The sequence below is a fragment of the Fistularia commersonii genome, chromosome 29 (genome assembly GCF_037954325.1).
Source record: "Fistularia commersonii isolate RoL2024-O1a breed Wild chromosome 29, RoL_Fcom_v1.0, whole genome shotgun sequence".
In the NCBI taxonomy this organism is placed as follows: domain Eukaryota; kingdom Metazoa; phylum Chordata; class Actinopteri; order Syngnathiformes; family Fistulariidae; genus Fistularia; species Fistularia commersonii.
Window position 1 is genome coordinate 3,308,933 of NC_141312.1, and position 26,795 is coordinate 3,335,727.

General features: G+C 42.4%; 3 protein-coding genes across 5 annotated transcripts; 1 reads left to right on the top strand and 2 right to left on the bottom strand.

Annotated features, from left to right (window-relative positions):
• The first annotated feature begins 176 nt into the window (after positions 1–176).
• slc25a1a (solute carrier family 25 member 1a) lies at positions 177–5,893 on the top strand. Its single transcript, XM_086177129.1, has 9 exons — positions 177–552; positions 815–922; positions 1,047–1,146; positions 2,085–2,223; positions 2,306–2,390; positions 2,731–2,835; positions 3,260–3,375; positions 3,501–3,574; positions 3,661–5,893. The coding sequence occupies exons 1-9, from the start codon at positions 333–335 to the stop codon at positions 3,773–3,775; spliced, it is 1,062 nt and encodes a 353-aa protein (XP_086033255.1). The 5' UTR covers positions 177–332; the 3' UTR covers positions 3,776–5,893.
• On the bottom strand, positions 3,992–12,304 carry nle1 (notchless homolog 1 (Drosophila)). The gene is made up of 13 exons (XM_086177128.1): positions 12,247–12,304; positions 11,668–11,829; positions 10,894–11,114; positions 10,640–10,719; positions 10,472–10,548; positions 10,273–10,370; positions 9,309–9,501; positions 9,089–9,224; positions 8,324–8,370; positions 8,033–8,235; positions 7,286–7,445; positions 7,135–7,205; positions 3,992–6,749 (listed from the first exon to the last, which is right to left on the bottom strand). The coding sequence occupies exons 2-13, from the start codon at positions 11,803–11,805 to the stop codon at positions 6,737–6,739; spliced, it is 1,437 nt and encodes a 478-aa protein (XP_086033254.1). The 5' UTR covers positions 11,806–11,829; positions 12,247–12,304; the 3' UTR covers positions 3,992–6,736.
• A 362-nt stretch (positions 12,305–12,666) lies between these two features.
• Positions 12,667–22,346, bottom strand: inpp5kb (inositol polyphosphate-5-phosphatase Kb). Of its 3 annotated transcripts, none has more exons than XM_086176984.1 (13): positions 22,194–22,346; positions 20,807–20,858; positions 18,575–18,679; positions 18,380–18,488; positions 17,999–18,115; positions 17,432–17,607; positions 17,234–17,345; positions 17,029–17,138; positions 15,167–15,383; positions 14,949–15,086; positions 14,106–14,189; positions 13,846–13,950; positions 12,667–13,585 (listed from the first exon to the last, which is right to left on the bottom strand). In XM_086176984.1, the coding sequence occupies exons 2-13, from the start codon at positions 20,848–20,850 to the stop codon at positions 13,517–13,519; spliced, it is 1,386 nt and encodes a 461-aa protein (XP_086033110.1). In that variant the 5' UTR covers positions 20,851–20,858; positions 22,194–22,346; the 3' UTR covers positions 12,667–13,516. The 3 variants fall into 3 exon arrangements, with proteins under 3 accessions (XP_086033110.1, XP_086033109.1, XP_086033108.1); XM_086176983.1 differs by lacking the exon at positions 22,194–22,346 and adding an exon at positions 20,962–20,972; XM_086176982.1 differs by lacking the exons at positions 20,807–20,858; positions 22,194–22,346 and adding an exon at positions 18,881–19,398.
• Positions 22,347–26,795: the final 4,449 nt, after the last annotated feature.

Sequence of the window (26,795 nt, forward strand, 5' to 3'; positions counted from 1 at the left end):
TTAAAACAGAAATAGCATTAATTACATGATAATAGTTACATTTACATGTGTTTTTGAGTTTATAGACGTAATCCTCCATGCTAGCGGCTGTGTAACACCGTAGTAGCCGGGCGCGCGACAGCAGCATCCTCCACCTGATTGGTCGCCCGAGTGATGAGCATCCTGGTCACGTGATCGGCTAATGGCGTCAGGCCTCGCCGTGAGCCAATGGTCCGGCCCGTCGCCTGACCGCTCTTTAAATATTAATGTTCCCCCGGACGCCACATTGGCGCCCCCCGCTTGAGTGTGTTGTTTTTTGACATCGTCCGAGGCAGCGGGACCTCACCGGAACCATGTCCTCGATGTTGAAGCCGTTCTCGGTGTGCGGCGGCCCCTGCGAGAGCCGCGGCGCCCGGCGAGCTTGTGGGACCTCCGCGCCCCATCCGCAGCCTCCGCCCGACCGCCCGGCCTCCCCGGCCGCTCACCGGCACTCGTACGCGGCGAGGAGGAACCTGGCGGCGGCCGCCGTCGGGGGGAGGAAGATCACACATCCAGGGAAGGCCATCCTCGCAGGTTGGTTCGTCTCGGTCGCGAATGAATCCTTTCCGTGCAGAAGTGGGTCAAAGCTCACAATGGCTGCATGATGCCGCTGCACGTACGGTCAATGCTTCCCTATTCATTTGCATCCATTGAGAAAACAATGCCACAGTTGCAGGTCTGCAGACAATATGTAAAAGTACTCTAGGATGGAACTTGCATAAGCACCATTCTGCAAATCATTCCTGGCCGCATACTGAGTCCAACCAATTCTGAAAGCCCGCTGTCTCCCGCTCAGGTGGAATTGCGGGAGGTATTGAGATTTGTATTACATTCCCGACGGAGTATGTGAAGACCCAGCTGCAGCTGGACGAGCGAGCCAACCCGCCTCGATACAGGGGGATTGGTAGGTCACTGGGACATACATGCCTCACTGTATTATGTGCGTGTGCCAGAGAGATGTTACTCACTTATAGTGGTGTGTGTGTGTGTGTGTGTGTGTGTGTGTGTGTCCGTGCACGTACATGCAGGTGACTGTGTGAAGCTGACTGTGCAGGATCACGGGCTCAGAGGGTTGTATCGAGGTCTCAGCTCCTTACTTTATGGATCCATACCCAAGTCTGCAGTCAGGTGAAGATGCAAACACAAACACAACATATTGGCATCTATTTACATGCGAGAAAACACATTTAACCACCCGGAAGCATTTCCATATCGTCACCATAATCAATATCTCACGCATTCGTGCATTAAATATTTGCAGATAATTTGCATGTCCTGTATTGCATGTGTTTTTTTCTTTTCATATATGTACAAAAGAAATGGTTCTTCTATGCATGCTATACACACACACATCCTTTCAGCTTCTCCCTTCAGGCATCACCAGATCGAATCATCTTCCTCCATCTAACCCTCTCCTCTGCATTTCTCTTCTCGCACACCAACCATTTCCATGTCCTTTTTCACTCTGTCCATAAATCTCCTCTCTAGTCTTCCCCCAGAGCTCCCTCCTGGCAGATCCAACCCCAGCATCCTTCTACCCAGATCGTCACCATCCCTCCTGAGTACATGTTCAAACCATTTCATATATATATATATTGGTTTGCATTGAGTTTGAACCCAGTGTTGGGTCCCCTGCACACTCCGACCAAAAAAAAAAAAAAAAAAAGTGGACACACAGTGCAGACACGCCACTGAAGATATTCCCCATATTTTGAAGCATGCACCTCACCTTATCCTGCACCTCATCTGACATTGCATATTACACATCTACAAGATAATGAAATGTGTCTAGATATCTTGCGGGGATAATTCCCTTAATGTACACAATACATCTAGAAATCATCTGGCAAAATTACCAATAATCAATTATGCACATAAATTTTATACTTGACTAATATTCAAGCATTTCAATGTGGCCACAGTGGAGCTGACAAAGCAAGAGATGGTGTTCACACCAACAAGCATAAAGTCAGGTTAACTGTGAAAACATCAAGCTAAAATGTGAGATGTTAAAACAAATATCTATTTTGTTTTTTTGTCAACTTACCGGACAATGTCCAATGCAGGTTTGGCACGTTCGAGATACTCAGCAACCCCATGCGGGATGCCACGGGTCGGCTGGATAACACGCGCAGCCTCCTGTGTGGTTTAGGAGCCGGTATAGCCGAGGCCATCGTGGTGGTCTGCCCCATGGAGACGCTCAAGGTTGGTTGAGCTGCAAAGCCACGAGTTTCTCTTCCTGCTTCTGGTGCGAATGAAGAAAGCAAATGACCGCTTCCGCCCTCAGGTGAAGATGATACACGACCAGTGTTCCCTCAGACCTCGCTACCGAGGCTTCTTTCATGGAGTCAGTGAGATCATCAGAGAACAGGGTGAGAAAGTAGAAACATGGTATCCGATTTTTTTTTTTTGGGGGGGGGATTTACTGAAGCATGTCTTTTTTTTAAACCTGCCTTCCCCATTTCACAATATCAAATACCATTTGAGCACAAACCTCAAATGTAGATGTGAAACACAGCACTCCAATTAAAAACAGCAAAATATCAACATCAGCTGTCACCAGTTGCACACCAGATCTCCATGTTTGCAAGACATTGTCTTGACAATGAATTTTAATAACCAAACTTCATGAGCAACGTTAAGCCAAAGCAACACACTGCATCAGGAAGTGCTCAGCAAAGAATCCATAATGACTCATTCCGTCTCGTGCAGGCGTGAGGGGGACGTATCAGGGTCTGACGGCGACTGTGCTCAAACAAGGAACCAATCAGGCCATTCGCTTCTATGTGATGAACGCGCTCCGCAATTGGTACAAAGGTGAGGATATAATCCGTTCTCATTTTATGGGACGATACCTGAAGGTGGAACTCGAAGAAGCAATTAGCAGAAACGGACCGACGATAGCTCAGATTTGAAATCCATCAAATCAGGCATTGTTCACAATAAAAACATTCCCTCATCTTTAAAACACTACATGCTAGCTTGTGGCTTATTTCAAAGATACATTTTTTTTCCTATAATTTTTTTCTAAATGAAGAAAATGCATATCATTTGAAACTGACTTCTAGTACTAGTGCCTGGAAAAATTGCCAAGCCGTTATTGAGTGCCCAACAGAGTGATATAAACGAACAAAAAAATAAGAAATTATCACTTTGAAAAGGGATGTTTAACACATTTTTGCATGCAGTTGTCTGATGCACACGCGGTAACATGACTGCCTTTGTTGGCTTTGGGTCAAAGGTGACGATCCCCGACGAGAGATGCACCCTATCGTCACGGCGATGTTTGGAGCGACGGCGGGAGCGGCCAGCGTTTTCGGAAACACGCCGCTGGACGTAGTGAAAACCAGGATGCAGGTTCATGACAAACCTTTCTATTCCAAGATTAGCAGCCTTATTTTTTTTTCCTCAAATATTCTGTCAATTAAGTTGTAACTTTTGAAGAATTTAAATGAACCTCAGCTTATGATATGGTTTCGCAGGGTTTGGAGGCCCATCGCTACAAAAACACAGTGGACTGTGCCTTCCAAATCCTGAAGCACGAAGGACCCCAGGCGTGAGTAACTCCGCTGATACTCAAATTACACGTGACTCGTACACTCGCTGCTGCTCTAACTGCTTTTTTTTCCATCCCGCCTCTAGGTTCTACAAGGGCACAGTTCCCAGGCTTGGCCGCGTCTGCCTGGACGTGGCCATCGTCTTCGTCATTTACGAGGAGGTGGTCAAACTACTCAACAACGTGTGGAAGACCCAGTAGGCCGCCCACACGCTGACCAAACGTCCACCAGAAGCACAGAGCAGTGCCTCGTGTTACGCACAACTCAACACCTCGATTCTAGTTCACGTCTCCCTGCGTCAAGAACATCGAGCAGCTCCCACTGTTTCATTACAGCTTTGTCAGACTCGTCCTAAAATGTGGAATCGATAAAAAGGACGGAGGGATTTATTTTTCCGTTTCCCCTCTATCTCATATGGGCGTCGGTTTAGGATCGATTTGTTTTAAAGAAATCAAAAGGCAAAGTAAACAACATGGGTTCAGTCAATTTAGCCAAACCTGAACACCGTGTTCCGAGTTTAGTTTTTGGGAAACGTTGTGAACAGGAAACGTACAAATATTCCATTTAAAGAGACTGTTCAACCTCCATTTTAAATAGATCCCCGTATAAGAACTTTGACAAAACTTTTGGATGACGCAATAATTATTCCTTGCGAAGATGATCATGAAGTTAGTAAATTAACTTGATTGACCAGAAAGCGATTTCTTGAAGAGACTACGGTTCATATTATCCAAAAATACTTTGAAAACAATTGATTGATTAAATCGATAAGTTAATATTTACAGTAAACTAAGTACCTTGATTTTAGTTTTAAGTGTCATACTTAAACAAAATTCAGAATCCTCAAATCCTTTTTTAAATGATCTAACCTCACTTGATTTTAGTTTATTTTTTGTTCACTGAAAATTCAATTGATTTCTGTGCACATTTTCTGACACTAAACAGACCAAATAACCATCAAAGATATAGTCAATATTCATGAATAAAGAAAACAAGTGATCCGACCTTTGGTGATTTGAGCACCACAGAATTTTTTCAAATTATATGAGTCACATCAAAATAGTTCTGATGCATCCTAAGATTTAAAAAAGGAAAACCATTGTTTTCGGAAATTTGGTGAGAACTATTCCAAAAAGCAAGCCAGTATTAACAAGATTTAAGAGTTAAGAGTCAAAAAAAATCAAATTGGTATATTTGGTTGGGGTGTATTACAGTCACTACCGCATTTTTTTACATCATAAATGTATCCTTGCCTCACAGAGTATTCAACTACTGATGGAAAAAAAAAAAAAAAACACACTTTTGAAAGCAGACGTCTGACAGCAGCACCTAACATGTCTTTGCAGTACTTCTACTCTCGCTTACTTAACCGTGCTCGCAATGTTGTGGGACTGAATTGTACACGCTGTGTCTTTGCGCTGAATTCTTCAAATCCTGTTTTTTATGTGTATCCGACAACTGCGGCTGCTTACAGTCTCGCTGCATGAATCTCGATGTGGCATCTGTGCTGTTAAGAGGCAAAGCAATTCATCTAACTGATCTCCTGCAGATCACTTAAAATTGCAACCCTGTTATCGAGTAATCATAAAGCACACGTTGTAGGAAACGTAAAGATGTAGCACAATAGAACATGTGCTGTAGTTGTGGAAGTGCATGCTGACAAATGGTTGCAATGCTGTTCACTTTCAATCCAGTTAGTCTGCAGTTGCATGTGACGGTTTTTATTTTGGAGTACTCGAGCACCAGTAATCATTTTGGATCCTCGGTCGGGACTTTTCGGTCAGCTTGGCGCTTCAGAGGGAACTCAAAATATGCACAACCTCCAAGCAGCCGTGTGACTGATTTTCTTTTCACGTTCAATATTAAATTTACCTCTCACAGGCTTTTTTTTGTATGTTAACTTGATGACTTTGCTAGCTATTTCATTCTTGTCCAATGTATTGTTTACATACGCACATGTTCGACTACAAAGGGAGGTAGGAAAGTAGGGGCTTAATCATGGTATAATGGCGTGTTTAAGCAAGGTTTTGTTTAGAGTGAAACCACACGGCCTTGCACAGAAGCCTTTAATTCCTATATGTCAAGCTACAGCTATCGAATCGTTCATGTAGCTCAAGTTTATTACATTTGTATGTTTATTATAGAATATATACGTGTTAAAAAAGGACGAACCAAATGCAGCATCTCGGTGTGATCGCTCACATCAGACGGACTGAAGAGTTCATTTGTGTCAAGAGTGAATCATCGATATATTAATGTGACTTTACATGATCAGATGTGGAAAACTGAGCAGTTTCAATAAACTTCAGATAAATGAACCCGACGATGGATGATGTGTGATACATAGCCAAAGGTGGTGTAAATGTCTTTTTTGAGATTGTATTTTTTAAATATCAAGAATGATAATAAGACATGGCGGGTGTTTCACAATTTCTCGTTTCTCTGCTAACTATTGGATGGATTTTTGACTGTTTAAGGAATTTTAAGGAAAGTCCATTATAACGGAATAATAGTAATATCACTTATTTTAATGATAAATTAATTCTTACCACATTCCTGTAAAAATGACGTCCCTGCAAGCAGGATTTATGTTCCTTTCAGCAAAGTGGGATTTATGTTCCTTTGAGCAAAGTGGTGTTTTCGCTAAAAGTGTGACTTTAAAACGGGCTCATCTTCTTAAACGAATTGCAGGTTACTTTACTGGGTTGGTGGGGGGTGGCGGCGGTCGGAGGCGTTGGCTTCTGTGACACTTGGCGTCACTACAGTCTCGGAGAAATCAGCAGGTTGAGGCTTTGCTGACAGCAGGAAAGAGGAGATTAACGGCTGAAGGAGCCGCCGGCAGTATTAAGAGGCCCACCTGTCGACCAGTTCATCCAGTAAGGCTTAAGGTGAAGGCGAGGACCCGCAGTCCGTTTGGTTCAAGCCGGAGTCAAAATGGACTCTGCAACCGAGCTTGATTTTGAACTATATACATTTATAAACACGTAACCTTGTCGGCGGCCTGTATATAGAGCCTTGGTGCAGCAGCGAGGCTTCTTCGAGGACGCCAGGATCCTTGATGGGTTTAAATCGGCGCTGCAACCCTTTATGGACTTGATAACCTGAAGGTGGTGTCGCTTCAGCATCCGTCCTAGCGGATTGTTTATGGAAAAGCAGGTTGACTATTTTCTCCATCTGAAAAAAAAAAAAAAGAAGGTTACCGTTAAGCAAAAAATAAAATACAGACACACGACCGAGCTGATAGAATGTGATGTGAGATGCACTACATACTTTTTGTGTTTTATTTCAAATACTGACCTGCATACATTTTCACCAAACCAAAAAAATTAACACATCTGAGATTTTTTTTTTTAATATATTAAGATTTTTTTTGTAACACTATTGTCTCCGTGATAATTGGGTAGTCTTAATTTTTTGGTACATTTTTGACTTTCCTCCTATTTCCTGATGATTGTACAAATGGATAAATATGACATTCATTGTACAGGCCGGTCTTAGGATGTGAGTAAATAAAAAAAAAAAAAAAACAGAAAAAAAGGCTTGATGCCATCTCACTTACATTCTCAGACATTTGTCTTTCCCGCCACTGGCCACTCTTTGTCCATCAGGACTCCAGTCCACGGCAAACACCTGCGCCAAGAGACCGGAAAACGTTAACAGGATCTAATAGAACCCAACGGGGGGGATTGGCTGTGACGTTGTTGCCTCACCTCGTCGGCGTGCCCGGGCAGGTCCATGTTAAGCTTCCCCGTCTTGACGTCCCAGACTTTAAGCGTACTGTCGCTGCTGCCGCTCACCAGCAGCCTGCTGTCGGCGGACCACGCCACCTGATACACTGACCCCACATGGCCTCTGAGTGACATCAGGTACCTGGACAGGGACAAACACACACACACACACACACACACAGGTCCTGTTGCATTTTAAATAAATTCCTTGATACTGTTGCATTTTAAATCCTTGATACTGTTGCATTTTAAATAAATTCCTTGATACATACACACAGGTTCTTTTGCATTTTAAATAAATTCCTTGATATATGTAAGTTTGCTTGAGTGATTTTAATGCTGATTTCTTCCTAATTTAAAGGATCAGTTCGGAGTCATGCACGGTATATTTCCATTGGCCTTCCTCATTTTCCAATCCAAGTGTTTCTATTTCTCTCAATATTCTATATTCTATATTCAATTCTATATCTAATTGTGTGTATGTTCTGTGTCTTCTGTCTTTCACTTGTGAAGTGTCTTTGAGTGCCATGAAAAGTGCTGTACAAATCCTGAGTATTATTATTATCATTATTTATCTAAGTAACCCAATGAATCAATGAACCTGATTTCCTGATTTTTCAAGTGAGAAAACCTGTGATTCTGACATTATTTACAAGGTGACAAGCTCAGCTCTTTGTGTTCCAACGCCACCATCCGGACAACAGTAGAGTTACAGACAACGTTCCTTACTTTCCGGTTCGTCCGTCCCAAATTTTAACCGATTTGTCGAATGAGGCAGACGCGAGCAGCCTGGTGTCTGGGGAGAAAAGCACTTCGTTGACCAGGGCGCTGTGGCCGGTCATCCTGGCCACCGGCTTTTTCTCTTCCGCCGGCTTCCACATGAACAGGGTGAAGTCGTCCGAGCCCGACACCAAGCGCTCTGGAGCCGAACCCTGCAGTGATGCACAACAACACATCAGTGGTGCGAGTACAAGATGGGTCCAGGAGGGATTTAGACTCAAGTACTAAACAACAGCTTACCCGAACTTTATTATATCTTTCCAAGGCTTTCTCCTTCAGTTTTTCCACTACGTGAGAAAAAAAAAAAAACATTACAGAAATCCAATTTATATTGTTTTTTTTTTTTTGCCACAAGCTTTTCTTTCAGACGGTGCTTCATAATGATAAAAAACCCCGGTTTCTGCATTTTGATATTGACTTACAATCCACGCCACCATAGACCAGGGGTGGACAACCAGCGGCTTTTTGTTCCCTCTCATAAGGCTCCCTATAGCTTTTGAAAATGATCAAGTATTTAATTTAAAATGTATTTTACTTTAGTTCGTTTATTTTTAAAATGTCATTTTAAATTTGAGGACGATGGCGATCTTGTAACATCTAAATTAAATGTGTTAAGATATTTTTATCGCTCTTGTCGCCAGTAAAACGATGACAGCAAACAGAGAGAAGACGGCATTTTTGCTTTGCTGCCAGTGGATCATTTAAGTTAGGCTTCAAGAAGGACTCAAATAGACCATGAGTATTTTGCTTAAAAGTAACCAATCGACCCAACGTGTTTTTTTTCAGAGTTCAAAATATAATTTTGTTTTCTCTGCAGTTGTTCATAGATTAAAAAAATGCAGCACATATACATAGCATAAAGGCAAAACAAATAACATTATATTCCGTGTTCATTCATTTTAAATTTCAAAAGGGCCATGTGGCTCCCGCTGTTTTCTTTATTGTCGGGAAACGGGTGGTAAAGGTTGCCGACCCGTGCCCCAGACAAAGTCACGTGACACTCACATGATCCAGACATGTCCTGGGGGTTGACGGTGGCGTCGGCAGGTTCGAAGGCTCCGGTGCGCAGGACGTAGTCTGTGCTGAGGGCCAGCGTGTTGACCCAGTGGGCGTGACCTTGCAGAGTCCTGCACTGCACTCCCTGCGACCAATGACACAAATAAGTCATTCACACATAATTCACCCCGCGGACAGCTGTCGCTCTGCCAAACATGTGGTCACTTACATCTTTGGCTCTCCATACTTTGACTGTCCGGTCTTGCGAGGAAGTATAGAGGAGTCCGTCCCCTCCCCACTTCACACAGGTGACTGACTGAGTGTGTCCGGTCAGGATCTTCTCGCAGCGCGCCAGCACCGTGTCCCAGATGCGCACCGAGCCATCCTTGGAGCTGCTGGCCAAGTACCGGCACTCTGGGTTACTGATGAAAGAGGCAAGGAGGGGAATAATGGGGGAAAATTTGAAATATATATGAAAAAAGGGAGGGAATGATGGTCATATTTAAAAATCAAACACACAGCGGAGCATTGGCTTCTGACTCTGAGATTAGTCATCAATAACCTCAAACAAATACGAAGCTTACCTGATGACATTTCTATTAGAAAACAAACTATTAGCTGAGAATAATAATGTAACACTAACTGATTTGAAGACAAATGTAACAGTTCTGTAATATTTTACATTTCTTTGCATCTTGGTGCAATAATATGCACTGAATCTTGATCAGGCAGGCAATAAGCCTTATTAATTGCCAGTATAGCAAGGCAGTGACCCGGTTTTATTGACATCAATGCCTTTATTGATTCGTCATACGGCTGGGATTCTCTCTTTTGGATTGTGGGAATTTGCAAACTAAAGGCCTGCACAGGTTTGTCCTATAAAAGGTGCATCTGGAAACTTTAATTGCTAAATGGGATTTACTTGGTATTCGGTTTAAGACACATGCAGAAGTCTGGCAGCGTTGCCCAAATCTCAATTCGCAAAGAAAACATGGGTTTCCTCCATCGATCAGTAAATCAGTATTGCAAAGATACTATCAGCCTGCAATACAGAGCACAAGGATGACATCTACTGCACTACAGTGGTAACACACTGCGTTTGATCAAGAGGGGGGAGGAGGCTTCATCTGAATGGCATTTTCCATCAGCTGGAAAAGTTTTTTAAGCAAGGAAATGACGAGTTGGGTGCTCACAGGTGGAGAGGCTCCCAGCTCAGCCAAGTGATCCACTTGGTGTGTCCTGTCAAAGTCTTGGCAATCTGCGCGCCAGTCACCGGATCCCACAGGCAGATCTGCGACGCGACACGAGAACGGAATATATCAGCTCTATGACGGAGATGTGCGAAGATACAGTGCTCGTCACACTGGGGGTTAACGCATGTTGGAAGCCTACCTGACTATTCTTACACCCTGATGCCAGCTTCTTCCCGTCTGGAGACCAACTGATGCTCAGCACCCAGTGTGTGTGCCCTTTGTAGAAGCAGAGTTCGGGTCAGTGCTGCTTTGTTTGAGATCAGTAAATATAATTTGCAGTTATTTTCAAGGTGGAGCCCCCTGGTACCTCTGGCGGTATGGTGTGGTGTTTCTGTCATCAAATCCCAAAATCGTACCGTGGTATCCCCTGAGCCGCTCGCCAAGTACCTGAGGAAGACGTAAAATAGACAAATGGGATCGGACATAGCAGAGGTGCAGCAACTGTATAGAAAAGGTTTCTAAGATCTTGGTATAAGAGCTGTACGTTCACAAATTAATCACTCATAAGAAAAGGAGCGCATCTTGACATTTTAAAACAGTTTCCGTATCTGAGCCACTCACTTGCCGGTGGGACTGAATGAGGTTGAGATGACGGCCTCCGTGTGGCCCTGAAGCGTGCTGGTGCAGCGGGTCACGGCCCGAACCCGGAACACGGCCTGGGGCTGGTAAACCACAGGGAGGACCTGCTCCGTCTCAACCCCGAGAGCGCTGATGCAAGAACCCAGGGTGGACACCACCTCAGTCTCTCCACGAGCGAAAAATGCCAGAGGAACTGGATCATCCTTTAGTGGACAGAGGAAAAACCGCATCACTCAGCTACAAAGATTTTAACCTTTGCACATCAGAGCAATCACAGAGAATTAATTGCGTCGTATTGACGAAGAATGTACAGTATTTTAAAAATGTCTCTCAGGTTATACATATTTAAGACAAACATTCAGAGATTATTGTTCCAAATCTGACAGCGTGTTTGCATTGCAGCACTGCTTCGTTTATAAAATTATACCTCAGTTTGACTACTTTGGATATATATTATAGCTCCACCCAACTACCATAGTGGAAACCCAGTGCGACTGCTAACATTTGTTAATGTTTGGTCAAATGTAGATCATCATTTTCCTGTAGAAGCATCTGATGAATCCCATTGTATTGCAATACGTGACAAGAGGTGATGTTGATATAAATAAATGAATAGAAGCCACATATTACAATTACCACATCAACTGTATACACTTGATCAAAGTGAGTGTCAGTGAGGACGAACCTTGCACAGAAGTGCTCATCCCCAATATTTAAGTGATTTCTACTTCAGGACATATGAACCCAGCTTCTGACCTTCTGCAGCAGAGCATTGCAGACCAGCTGCAGTTTGTCCGGGGTTATACTGAGAGGGACGTCGAACGGAGAGCCCAAAACTTCCCCCTGCTCGTCTTGAAACTGGATCAGTAACCGCTCCGAGTCTTCACTCGCCATCCTGTTGGAGTTTAAGTTCCAAAACTGAAAAAAAAAGAAACACAACAGATTTTCCATCCGTAAGTGTACGTATACAAAGTTAAACCATACAACTCTGACTGATTTAACATGAAAGAATGGTGGGAGAAAATGTTAGCCGGTTCGCAACTTAATGTTTTCACATACTTATTGATTCGATTTATATATATTCACAAGAAAAAGCTTCTTCTACATCACTCGTAACCGGAAATAATGTAGATATAGTGATAAACATTTATATTTTGCACGATGCTCTGACTGTCCTGTATTCTTCAGGTTAGCCTAGCCGGCAGCTAGCTTGCTAGTGCTCTAGAAAAAATAAAGCATTTAACGCAGAAAATATCACACTCAAAAAAAATAATGAAGCACTTAATTTTTATCTAAATTAGCGTGTTCAAGCACCGAAATTGGATAGTATTTTACCGTAATCGAGAAAGCGATATGTCAAAACTTCCCACGTGTGTCAGCTATCCGAAATGTTCTCGAGTAAAGATGGTCAATATGACGGGAAGTGCGCGACCCGGAAGTGTGCGACCCGGAAGTGTCCGCCCTAAACGTGACACAGCGATAGTATGTAATCTCACCGTAATAACATCTTGGTTGATATCCTGTGCCACTCACTAAGAAAAAGGAAAATAGAAATTAAAAAAGGAAAATCCTTTACCATCATGTAGCTGCATTCCAAAGTGCTCTGTATTATACAGTGAACTATATCATTACCTTTATTCATTTTCCCAATGAGTTGCCTAATGTCTTCATTTAGGCAATCTTCGCATGACATTTCTTATGTTGAAATATTGAAAAACACAAGAAAATATATTGCTTTATTCCATGAGTGTAACAACAGTTTTATTAGGTCTTGAAACAGTATGAAAGTGGTGTCTTACAGCAGCACTGTTGTTTTGTTTTTTTTTTAGATCAAAAAGGTTTCAGTTTGAAAGAAATTTTAATCAGTGTTGATATTTATAATATTACCCAGCTCATCCTCAACTAGATATCTGATTCTTTATCAATCAGTCAACAAAATAATCATGATTTTATCGTAACTTTCCCATACATACTTTTTCTTTGATATAACCAAATCTGCAGTGGAATTGAAATCACTTGAAACATGAATGTGCTTCCTACCTTAAAAAAAAAAACAAAAAACAAACCCAACATATTCTAAATAAAATGTCATCAGGATTTGGCTACACTTTAGAATGACTGATGCTCGTTTTATGAAGCAATATGTGCAAATAATCCAAGAATGTCAACATTTCCTTCACAGCAGTTTCTTATAAGTGGTAGATCTAATTCTTATCATATAAACATCTTTATTGGTAATGATGCTGACTAAACTAAAATACATGAAAATGTATATTCAGACTTCAACCACTTTTACCCAGAACCATATTGACCATAATGTCACATTTGCTGACAATATCATTATTAAACTACCGTGTAATTTGACATTTTTATTTCAGCATTTCTGCTTGTCTAATTCAGACTGGACAAGGTCTTCAGGTGTTTGTGATTCAATATAGCAACAAACCTTTCCGGTCAGTTTACTGTCCAAATATTCCACGTGATATCACAGTACTGGGCCTATTATTATTTCGTCTGCGTCAGCTCATTCAGGAGAGGATTTGATCTGGGAGTGTTTTTTAAAATAGATTTTACAAGTAAACAAAAAAAAAGGGACACATCTGGTTTATTTGTTGAGTCCGTTGACGTTCTCAGGAACCAGGCCCTCCATGACAGCACGCTTTGACTCCAGGATCTGCAGCATCACAAGACTATCTATTATTAACAAATCTGCTAACATCACGCTACTTTTCATCAGGTTCTTTGACCGTTGTTAATAATAATGATTTATATTCTATTAATCCCTCGTGGGGAAATTCGTCATTCCAAATATTAACATGACAGAGAAATGCATACATTAATTTTTTAATTATTTATTCATTTATTTATGTATTAATCATGTGCATTGTAAGAAAACATACAGCAATATATGAGCTGCGATGACGGTACACTCACCTGGAAGTTTGAACTGAGGGCAATGACGCTCTGCATGTTTGTGCTGTAGTAACCCAAAACATACTGCCCGCCTAAAAGAGGGATCTCATCCTTATCCACAGATATCTGGAAAAACATAGAATGCACATTTATGACTTAACTTAATTCCGCTTTTTTCCCATAATCTTTCCTTGCCATACTTCAATCGATAGATTGACACAATTATGTTGGCCATCATTACATATGGCCATTATGTAAAGTATATTTACAAAAAGATTTACCTTTATGACTTCATTTATCTCCGGCAAATCGTTCTCTCGAACCCAAACAAATGTTTCATAGTCGGATGCGTTCTTGAACCCCACCTAGGGACAAACAAGGACACGTGGCCACGGTTGCCTTTAAGACTGGGGTCTCAGACCCGGAACCCGCGGGCCAATTGCGGCCCTCATAACAATATTTTGTGGCCCCCCTGCCTGAAATCAAATCTTTTTGTTGGAGCGGCCCGTGCATTTTTTCTCACCTGCATCTGAGGGTTTTATAGCGTGGGTTTAAATAAAAAAGTAACTTTGCAATGTATTTTTTGCCTCAAAATTTCTAAACGAAATTAATTTTTGATGAAAAAACATTGAATTAAAACAATATTTCTTTTCTTATTTCTATAAAAATCACAAAAACTATAGCAAAAAAAAAAGGGGGGGGCAAAATTAAAAAGATTGATTTAATAACCAGAATAGCCACCATTAGCCTTGTAAACATTATACTTCCTCTTCTAAATGCTACCAATCAATTTTCTAATAAATTCTAGTGGCAAGATTTTCTCTTTTAACTGAACAATATTCTTCGGGTGTAATTTCATCAATTCTTTTTTAATATTAATTTTTATTATTAATTCATCATGAATTTAATCAAGGAACAGTTCATTACATATCAAGATTTGACCTGTTTATCTTCTTTACACTAAAATAAAGGAAAAATTTGGACATAGTGTTACTTCTAGGTAATGATTTTACTGGTCCGGCCCCCTTGACATCAAATTAGGCCGTATGTGGCCCCCGGACCGATATGAGTTTGACACCCCTGCTTTAAGGGCATGGTTTTGCAGCCGTGCATCCCAGCTTTACCTTGTACAGGCCAATCCAGTCCCACGTCGAGGACATAAAGTCCTCCTGGACAGTGTAGGTCAGATGTGCATCATGGTCTGCGCTCCACACGCCCACAGGTGACACATGCACCATCGCCGTGTCAAAATACTTCCTCATCTGTAGTAAATACAGGAAATAATTGGAGGATTTCCACTCGGATGATAGCAAGAAAAAGCCTCCATCGCTCAATTACTCACCTCCACATTGAAGGTTGCAATAACTGGCTTGTGGTCACTGACTCCATAGCTCATGTCACTGGTGTATTTATCCTGGTTGACAAAGATTGGATACTCGTTGCTTTCGTCATCAGTAGAAGTCGATGCCGTCTCCTCGTCCTCGTCTGATGCCGGCGGGTTTTTGGGTTTGACGCGCCAGAGGATTCGATCTGTCCAGGCTGGCTTTCTCTTCTTACCACTGGGCAGAGCAATGCATGCACTGACATTATAGTTTCCCTTCCAAAAACGAGGACTGCAATTTCTCGGATTAACATCTTCCCAGCAAGGACTGATGTGATTGGACGCGTTACCTGCGGGCCGCTTCGTGACTTCCTGTTGTGACTTCACGTTATGTCACAACAGCCTCCAGCTCTCGGCTCTAAATAGGCAGTCATCCTCAAAATAAAGCTGAGCTGAGATTTACATGCTCATGCCTATTTTTGTGATTTTTTTCTTTTTTTTATTTATTCATTGTTTTTCAGAGGTTGTTCTGAGCTGAGAGGCCACCTCTGCACCTTTTAATGTATCTATGGGTTCAGCTTGCTGAGCTTATTGGGCTACTCAGCTCAACTTGTTGTTCAGCTGATTAAAAATTGATATTTTAAATATTATGCGGTAGCCTTGTCAAGGACAGGGAGAAAAATTTGCAAGATCTGATGGACTATCGCAGCAGCTGCCATGTTGTCCCTGTCACCCAACCCTAATGTCTGTCTCTTATGCCTTCCTCTAATGCACACAGTAATGGTTAATATACTAATACACACAGACGAGAGAATGGAAAGAATACATCGAGGCGTGCACAACAGAAGTGAGGGATGCCAGTGCAAACAATGGTGGACAAAACCATCTGATATGGTATTACTGCACATGCAAGTGAAAATCATGCAACACGAAAGAAGGGAGTGCTGCGTGAAGAGAAGGATGAAATGGTTGTCACGGTCACAGTTGTCATTTCCACCGGCGTCTCCGGTCATTTGTGTGCACGGCTCATGTTCTGCAAGAGCGCCAAAGGGCATTTCTATGGAGACACCCACCTGGGCGGGTCTAGCTCCCTGTACCAGGCCCCCAGCCAGACAGAGAGCAGCCCCCAGGTGAGAGAGGTAAGGAGGAAGAAGAGGGTGGTGCTGCAGCGCTGCAGGGGCCTGGGTCTGTACATGGTTAGGGGCAGCGCGACAGTGCTCTTTCTGAGAGAGACACATACACGGTGTCAGAAAGAGCTGCTGTCAACTTCATCTACGCATCTGGTGTTCAGAGGGCAGGCGACCACACCTCAGGGATTAATATGTCATTTTGCTATAAAGACAACGGGACACGTTTCTTGGGAAAAGACAACGTGTGTGACAACAGCAACAGTTAAAGCAAAAAAAAAAAAAAAAAAAAATCTTACTTAAAACCCCACCATGTCTTTGGAGAGCTGTGCAAAATCCAAATGGAAAAAAGTAAAGTCTGGGTGCAAACTGTTAAAAACACACATCTGAGAGCATTTCTAAAGTGACAGTCCTCCTCCAGCATCTACAAAAACATGTTTTGTCTTTTCGGTGTTTGATGTCAGACGCTTGTACATCAAATAAATGGTGGTTAAATATGGATAATGGCAACATCACCAAACATATCATATTGTTTTTAAGCGCTTTGAATGTATTATTATTCTATTTTTGCTGCTGGGAACATCCTATATCGATTTTGATGGATGGCAAACAAATTTATATTTCTGAAGAAAGGGAACTGGCACAAAACTGCTGTGGAATGCTAAAGGCCTCTCAAAGCGAATGGAAGACCATTTTTATTTTGCTTCAGGTGAACTGTCACTTTGACAAGCTTGTTCCTACTCCCCTGGTTATTACCTGGTATCATAGGTGTCCGAATTACGGTCAAACTTATAGGTTGGTTTGAAATTCAACGGCCCCTCCTCAAATTCTTGCAGGAAAGCTTCCTTCTTCTTCATAGTGATGAGCTGCAGTGATAGGAATTACAATTAAGGTGGGTGAGTTTTTGCATTTTTCTTCAACTCAGACTGTGTGTGTGTGTGTGTGTGTTTCCACTGATAACCTGGTCTTTGTCCCAGAGCAAATTAAGCCGTCCGCTGTTGATGGACGAGCGGAGGAAATGCAAGCCGTGATCTGCAATGCGGAAGTTCAGGTCCCCAAACCAGAAAACGACCCTGCGGGAGAAAAAGGCCCCCCCTTTTTATACACAACAACCTTCTGCGCATATGAATGTGTTAATGCAATTGAATCTTGTGCTGACTTGTGATCCAGGACATTCGGGGTGTCGTAGATGTCAAAGTCTTGATTCTCCAGGATGTACTCGAACTCATCGACGCGCTGCAGAGCGTTGTGCACGTGAGCCGTCAGGTGGCAATTCAGGAAACACACCATGTGGCCGTAGAAGGAGAATCGCACCGAGACGGCGCCTTTGTTGCCCTGACACGTAAACACGAAGGAATGAACGAACATGTAGGAAATTCACTAAAAAAGCAAAATAGAAAAACAATCTAGAATACCTTTAAAATGAAATATGCCACATTATACTGCACATAGTTGAGTACTTTGGTTGTAGAGCCGATTTGACATCAGACCCGTGGATTTGGGATATAGAAGAGCATTGGAATATGTGTTTATTTATCCTGTAGAATAATAAAATGCCCCTTGAAATGTCATTATTGTACCACAGAGGGGCTTTGTTTTGATTTCAATCGGGCAAAGCCGCTGCACAAATACAATAGTCCTGTCACGGGACATTTAAACTTTTTGGCACGTGACGCCAGCAGGCTTCCCTGAAGGGATCGGTGCCGTCGGCTGAGGGTTTCCCTACCCAGTAACCGAAGATGCCGGTTCGGGTGTAGGTGGTCTGGATGTTTCGGATGAAGGGGAGGTGAGGTTGTTTTGCAAAGAGCAACAACAGGAGACCCTGCATCCTCACTGATGTCACCTACACGGATATGCAGAGAAAGGTCATGAAATGTTTTTTCTAATGTAGGCAGAATTCATTTGAAAATGAATAAAAAACTGATTATATTAGAGGTCATTTTTCCATCATATGAAAACATAAATATGCTGCTTGAAGGCAATATATCAGATTATTATTCTTATTCTTATTATTATTGTTAATATGTGTTCCTATATATCCCCATTTTCCTAAAAGAAACAGTTATATAAAGTAAACTGTAAAAAATATGTGAACATTTTATTTTACCTTGACAAACCCTCTTGGTGCCAGTGTGTCCATGAAGGTGTGGCTCCAGGAGTCTTCGGCTATCAGGTCTGAGATGAACCTCACCGGCGTGGCGCTCACCTCCTGCAAACTTACACACACCGGCACAAAAGGTGTATTTACACATTCAGGTACATTTTGATTGGATTTTGGATTTTTTTTTTTTGGTTTTCTCACCCGATCACATAAAGGTCCGCGGACGGCTGGACATCAAGTTGCAACAAAGACGTGACGTCCTCGGGAGGCTGTGCCGTGGCCACATTCCAGGTCACCATGTGCAGTCTGTCATTGTGTGTGTGTGTGTGTGAGGAGGATAGAAAAGAGAGACAATAGAAAGGAGAATTCAAATTGTTGTTGAGTGATGTTTCCCATGTACATGACATTGTTTCTTTAAAAAAACACTCCCGAGTCATGTTCCTGGCGATGCTGCAGGTGCTAAAAGAATATTGGGTTATCTCTACTTGATGTTTTTTGCGCGTCCACCTGAACGTGTCGGTGGGAATGAGGTGTCCGCAGAGCTGGAACGCTTCGTCCAGCGTGCGAGACACCTCCTCGCTGGCTTCATCGTCGGAGCTCATGTCCTCGATGCAGGTGAGCAGCTGGGTCAGACGCTGGCGAAGGAGCACCTTGGAACTCGAGCCTTGGGACGTCGAGCTGCTGATGCTGTCTGAGCGCAGGCGGGAGCTGCACGGTAAGGACTCCATTTTTGACGTTCCTTCCTAACAAGACCTCAGTTCTTGAGTCCAGATATAATAATAATAAAGAAAAAAAAAATCTTGTTTGTCTTCAATCTCCTTTGGGGGGTTCTCCTGCAGCCATTTGATCCCGGAGGCCCGCTGTGGCAACTGCAAGTGACACAAATTGATTCCCGGCGTGTGAATTCTCCTCTCGGGGGGCCTTTAAACGGGTAAAGACGGGACCTGAGAGCGCCGGGTAAAAGCGCGAGCGTTCTCTGGCAAGTGGCGGAGCGCCGCGAGGTCCGAGCGACCGCTGACAAAGCGGCGGGGTCCACTCAGGAATGTGGGCAGGAATGAGTCCGATTTGTGGTGTAATCGCAGGCAGGAGACAGGCATGTGAATGTGTGTGGGGTGGGGTCTCGCTGTGGCATTGCAAAAAAACAGGAGAGGAGGAGGAGGAGGACAACTGTTGCAAGACTTGAGTAACCTTTTCCTAAGAGGTTTACTACGTTCTTTCCTCCGGCGGAGTATACCGTGCATGTAACCCCTCAGTTCCAGTCGTGCAATTGTGAGGCCGTGACGGCACACAATAGCATTAGCTTCTTTTGGCCTCAATCCAGTCCGCTCTAATTTGTGCCAGAGGTCATCTTTGTGTGGCCGTGGGGGGTCAGATACGGTTGTACAAGCTCTGACGTAGAGATTTTACGTTTTTTTTTTTTTTTCCGTAAGGATAAGCATTGCACCATCGGATTTTACTTTTGAATAGATTACATTCGGTAATTGGCAGTTTGAAATGCTTTGATTGTTATTATCCTTTAGCTGTGGCTGCTGGTAATATTAAAAAAAAATCTCACTACTTACACACTTGTTGTTAGAAACCCCCAAGAACAGCAAAGGTTTTGATTTATGAGTGGGAAATAGAACCATCCCTTAATTTTCCACTTTCTTAAATAGCTAGTGCCCCCTCCATCAGGACCCCTATTTCATTTATCGTTCTTTCTCTTAATTTTATCGTCTCTTATATGCTGCCATATTATATTATGCTGTAAATGCAAATATTAATTCCTTTCATCTATAGCTCAGGTCAAGATGGATTTTTTTTTTTTTTTTAGATATAATGTCAAATCACAATTCAATTTTTCTGATGTCACATTCCATGTAGAATCCTTTCTCATCTGTCATTCAGCTGTTTGAACATCGTCTCTCATGTAAGTTCAGCTTATGCGTCCCAACGTCACTCCTCCGGGGCATTATGACAAAAGAAGGGGATGAAATCAGCTGATTGGATGAAACAGCAAACAAAAGAAAATGCTCCGTGTTCAATTGAAAAAAAAAAAAAAGAAAGCTAATCTCGGGTGGCGCGGTTCTCCCTGCCACTTCATGTAACAGAGTCACATGCAGAGACTTAAGGCACATTCTTAGGCAAGAAGTGTTGAGTGGATAAATAAGGGTTTCACTGGTCCAGTGAGAAATGAAGAATGGGGGGGTGCTATTTCGGTTTTATCACAGAAACCTGGCGACCCTCTGCACCGACGGCCTCAAAGCTACTTATGAAGGGTTGGGAAATTCAAATACGGTACCGGTGGGTTGCGTTTTCTATTTCCGAACTCCACGTATGAGCTTTCCTGCCCTCAGCCTGTGCTGTCTGACTCTGTAATTTCCTGTTTGTTGGCTCCCTCTATTTAATAAGAAAGGAAACGAGAGCTCTGTGGCCTCGAGGCGCCGATCTTACCTGCATTTGTCTCTCGCGACACTTCGAAATCTCCCAGTGCTCATGTTCTCCCCTGTAGGCACAAACATAGACATAAATATTCCTCTCAACAACATGTAAACAGAGAAAAAACACACATCGCAGACACATTTGCGTCTGACTTGGACATGGCTGACCAAGAGGGAAATTATGAAGTGAACAGATCCGAACCGGACTGCGCTGCCTGGAAAGTCATCTCTGAAATGGCTTTTTAATCACGTCTAATCACGGTTGGCCTCATCTGAGTTAAAGAGATAGAAGTCCTGAAGGTAAAAGCACCTGTATAGCTGGTTGACATATAAAGCTGATGTACAGCACTGGCGGTAAATATAATCCTACTTAAGTCATTTACAATAAATAATATATTAATATCATTTATAGTTATTATATATTTATAGTGATATAATTTCTGTTATCTATTTTTATACTTGTTGTTGTCTTCATCCTTTTAATTGTCTCTTCTCTTTCTTATTTATATTCACATATTGCTATTGTTGCGCTGCTGTGGCAGACGAATTTCCCCTATGGGGATCAATAAAGTACTATCTTATCTTATCTTATCTTATCTTATCTTATCTTATCTTATCTTATCTTATCTCTTAAAATAAATAAACAAATAAATGAATGCAGGAAAATAAATAAAATCTTATGAGCAGTAAGCCGTGCTGCATGTCCAATGCAAGAAAAAGTATTTCAGAGGTGATACGTGAAAGAGCACATCCTGCAGAGCTGTAATATGTGCCACTCAGCTGTAGGATTACCTCTGTGATGAATTATTATCATTATTATCATTATCATTATTGTTATTATTATTGTTATTATTACATCGATGCAACTGCAGCTTTTCCAGATAGTCCACTGGAGGATTTCTGGCCTGTAGACAAAATTAAAAGACAATTCTTTCAGCTTATATAGTTGTTACTAACCAATCCCCCGGGGGAAGAAAAAAAGTGCTAACCTCTGCATTTCATCAGCAAAAACAAAGAACACTAGCATTCACTTGGATCTGCGCTTGTGACCAAACGTTAATCAGAGATCAAAATATTCATGTCTATCAATCCCGGGATTAACGTGAGGGGTCTCGTAATATTCAACACACCAGTGGTGACCTGGTACGGTTTGGTGTGACATCCAAGGGAAAATAAACAAAAAAAAGAATAAAAAGGGCGACCTAAACAGTATTGTCAATCAAAATAATAACAGTTTACAGTACGCTGGACTGTTTAAATTAAATCAATATAATATTCGACGATTCTCAGACGTCTCAGGGCCCCTTTTTTTTTTCTCGTCGATGCAAATATTTCTATGGCTCCCGGTAAGGTGAGCGCAGGTGACAGAAAATGGTCATAAACTTAAAAATGGATAGTACCTGTCTCTGAGGTTTTCTCCTGTGGCGTCTGGAAGAAGCTGCAGACGCCCTCTGCACAGATGACAAAGCTCTCCGAGGGGGAGTCGAGACACCGGGTCTGTTTTCCCGCGGCGAGTCCCGTCGTTCGACCGTGTTCTCTGAGGTTCCGGCAAATTTGCTCTCAGCTGTTGGTTCCCGCAAACAACCTGCTACGGACTTAAAGCGTAACATCGGATCAAGCTAATATCCCGGGGTTGGTTAACAACCCGATGGGAAAGTATTTTCCTTTTCATGAATGGACATGTCTGTTTACCGATTGTCACCATGACGTATGGAATTTGTCGCACTGAAGGCCTCATTGTATATTCATCAATAATCCTTCACTTTCTTCACAGTATGGAATGTATGGGTTCATGGAGATACAGTAAAATATATGCAAGTGTTATGGCAAAGAATGATTTTCCCTTAAGAATAATAAAATAAAGCTACTCCGATCAGGAAAAAGACATCGCCCGAAAGCATCCGGGTAGCATCCGCCGTCACTGACCCGAATGGAGACCACTCTTTTCTTTTTTGACATATTACAGTACGTCTTTGTTTCATAATGACATCCCAGTAACAAAAGTGTGTTTTCCCCCAAATCACCAAAATTGTCCCGCCTCACCGGCAGGACAAATGCAGAGGGAAATCTATCACCGAGCCCTCCGTCTCATCCGTAGGCATTTAAGACGGGTCATTTACTCCACTGATGGATGAGCAATGAATACGCCAATACTGTTGCTTGAATAGATGACTGGCCTAAAAACATAAAAACAAACTGCTCATAAGAATTTAAAAGAAAGATATATGTGTCTTATAATGATCTATAACAGTGTTTGGTATGCATTGCAATTATGTTTTCTGTTATGTTTTTGTTTTCAAATATGCCCATGGTTTGAAACAGGTACTATTAACATTAAGATTTTTTTTTATTTTTATTTTACATTCAACAGCCGATAAAATTTGCGGTCAAATCCGAATGAGAATAATTTCACAAAATGTTTTAAAGGTAGGCAGTGCGGTGGTGCAGTGGTGAAGGTCTCCACCTTGCAGCAAGAAGATCCCTGATTGGATCCTGGCTTCTCTGCATTGAGCTTCATTGGAGACCCGAAATTGTGAATTGTGAACGTATGAATGGATGCTTTAAAGATTCTCCCTGTCACCCGGGCGTGGATCGTCCTCAATATGTCACGAAATGTGTAGCTCCCTGTCACGATCCCTCCTCGACCTCATAATGGGGATTTGGACTAATCTTTTCTAACCAAAGCCTGATTAATGTTGCCATTTCTACAGTGAATGTGTGTGAACGTATAGATGTGGCGTCACTAGGGGTCTCTGACTTCATTCACACATTGATTATCTGCATCGCCCCTCCTGCTGTCGGGGTCACGGAGGGTGCAGAGGGTGAGAGGCGGCGTTCAAACCTCGCCGGTTGGTCACAGGGGCGGCTCGCAGAGACACCCGACCGTCGGCATCGAATCGGGGACCTTCTTACTGCGAGGCGGATCGTCGGAATCCTTGCATTTTGCTTGGCGGAGAAGATTAACATCACAAAATGAGCACGGTTGCTTTTCTTTTCATTTATTTTCTCAATTTTTTCACGTCTCCAATGTACAGTAGTGTTATTGGAAGATAAGATGACAGAAAAGGCACAAATCCACAAGAAAAGAAAAGAAAAAAACTGGAGACGAGTTGACAAGAGTGACCGAGAGAGAGAGAGAGAATGGTGATTTAAAAACACTCAGGGGGAATCGGAGAATCGTCGGTTTCATATTCGGATTATAGATAGATTTAATGGCCGGACTTGTTTTTCCTAGATGTAAACTCAAAGTCACTCGGCTGCTCGTCAATGTGGAATATTCAGGCGGCGAAACCGGCGTCGATCCCGCGGATCGACGAGCTGCCGTTTGAGGTTCCTCATTTTCACCGAGGGGGGGAGGCGGGTTCAGTTTAGACACCGACAACAGTGGTACGACAAACATTAAGAACAAAAATATATATCTATGCACTGTCCTGTCACTGGGGAGCGGTCCCTGTGAGGGAGGGCACAAGCACGGCGCACGTTTCTCCTCCAGCTCTTCTTGTTGGGGTAAATAAAACATCCAGAGACACGTCAAAAAACAGAAACCTAACGTTTTCTACGAATGCATTTGGGAACGTCGTCCGCTGACGATATTCCTCGGATTCCGGCCATTGGGACTCTACCGTCAGGTCCTCCGCGAGGATATTTGGCAGGACAGTCTGATCTATATATATATGTGTTCATCTACGTTTCATTTATTTAGTATTTACAGAGTTAATACATACAGTACGTCCACGGATCTCCATGATTCAGCTGGTCGCTCCAGACAGTGAGAGGGATTGTTTACGGTGGATTCTTTCAAGGGGAAGCAACGGAGATGAACTTAAAAGCGGCCGCTGGCAGTGACGGGTTTAAGAGTGTTATTTAAGACACTTGAGGAGGAAAAAAACAATATGTTCAATTTCAGAGTTGTAAAGAAAATTCCTCCAGAATATGATTGGATTTGACCTGGACGCACTTCCATCCGATCGGACAACTTAGAAACTTCAACTTTTGTCTGGGCGTTTGTTTTTTTTTTTTTTTTCATTAGGAACAAAACAAAACAGGACATATTATTTATATCAGCGTTTTATGTCTTCTATATGAACCTCTTTATAGTGCATGCAGGTGCATATATGTGATATTAAGCCTGTTTGAAGGCTTTTTAATATCTTTTCTTAGAGGCTGAGATACTTTTTCTTATCAGACAATTTTATTTTCCTTGCACGTACTGTGTGGAGCGACTGTTTTCCAACAAAAATGTGTCCTTTTTCCATCTCTATAAAATACACATTATGGTACTCTATCTAAATTAGACCACTTTTTGGATATTATGCAATATCTTTATGCTTATTGTGTTAATTTCTCTATGTTACTGCCTGCCGAACTGCCCTGCAGGGGAAAATCTATATTTTGCCTGATTTCTTCATCTAACATTCTCTAAGTCAGACAGAACTGGATTGTAATGTAAATATATTTTTTGAAACATCTACATTTTAAAGAGTTGACTGTCAAATACTGCGTTTGATATACAGCAATATCCATTTCAGACAGATATTACTTTTCATGACAAATTTTTCCCAGATTCTGCAGAATATTTCACTTATAATACAATCCTTGGCTTGAATAATATATTTATTCAACAATTCAGTTGTGATAACTAATGTTTTTTGAATTAATGGACGTACATTTGAGCTATTCAATTTTTATAATAGACGGTACTTATTATTCTAATATGTATGAAAAATGACACCTCTAGATTTGAAGACTGGACCACGATTTCCTTCAAGATGCCTCAAATCAAGATATCGATTTCGTTCTCTCAACATCATCCGTTGCTCGCTCTGGAAAGATTTCGGAAAACACGGAAAAGGGGATAAAAGTGACATGAACAGACAGGGGAGGCCAAACAGACGTCAGAAAGAAGGGAGGAAGGAAGGGCCCGCTGTAAGCGCTCCTTTAGCATCCTCTTTACCCGGCTAGCATTAAACACGCCACTGAACACCATCCATGCAGGTACCGAACAACCACACGATCACAAAGAACGGACATCAGATGCCAGCGGGGGGACGGGACCCTCATCCAGACAGACACCGACCCAGTGTACGGGTAAATATTCTTCTTTCCAGAACAGCTCTCACGACAGTAACAAACAGCAGAGCCAGATATATTCAATGACAAGAGGAGACCAACGCGTCATGGTAGTTATTGCTATCGCTGGATAAGACCATTTATCCACTGGAGGGGGGGATGGGTGACCGGGCAGGAATTCCAGCAGCTCAGGTAAAGCAAAAAGACTTTTAAATCGTGCTATTTATCCATCGGCGACAAACTGGAGAAGCCGCAAGTCGTGTTTAATAAATCGCAGGTTTGCAAAATGAAGGGGTGAAGAGAACGCGCCCGATTCCGGCTGTTTGCAGCGCGTTCGACCAATTTGAATCTCCTCTGTGTTTTCGTGATGTCCGCTAGATATCAGAATCAATCCGCAGTTGGAAAATAACGCGGCGGCGGGAAAAAAAAAAGTTATGACCAGAGGCCTTCACAAACAAACGCAACGGAAAAACACACACACACACACGCGCGCGCGCACACGAAGGGAAGCACACATGCACGCGCACAGACACACACACACACACACACACACGTTACGCATCGTCACGAAGCAGCAGAACAGCCAGTGACCGCCTTAACATATCTAAAGGAGACGCCGGGAAAGGAAGTCCCGTCTGGGGAGGTCAGGAGTAAAAGCACGGCGATGGAAATCAATCCTGACCCTGCAGCCATGGCTTTTTTTTTTTTTTTTTCTTTTTAAAAGAATTGTAGACTGATTTGAACGACGGAAAAAAAAGAAACCACCGCATACTGCGCGACACAAACGGAAGGAAAGAGGTACTATGACGGTTTAAAAAAAAAAAAAATCACATGTTCAAAATGCATTACTGAGCAGATACAGCTTTGTCTGCGAAAAAAAAAGTAAAACATCCACAGACACACTTACAGACAAAATAATTTTAAAAACCCTG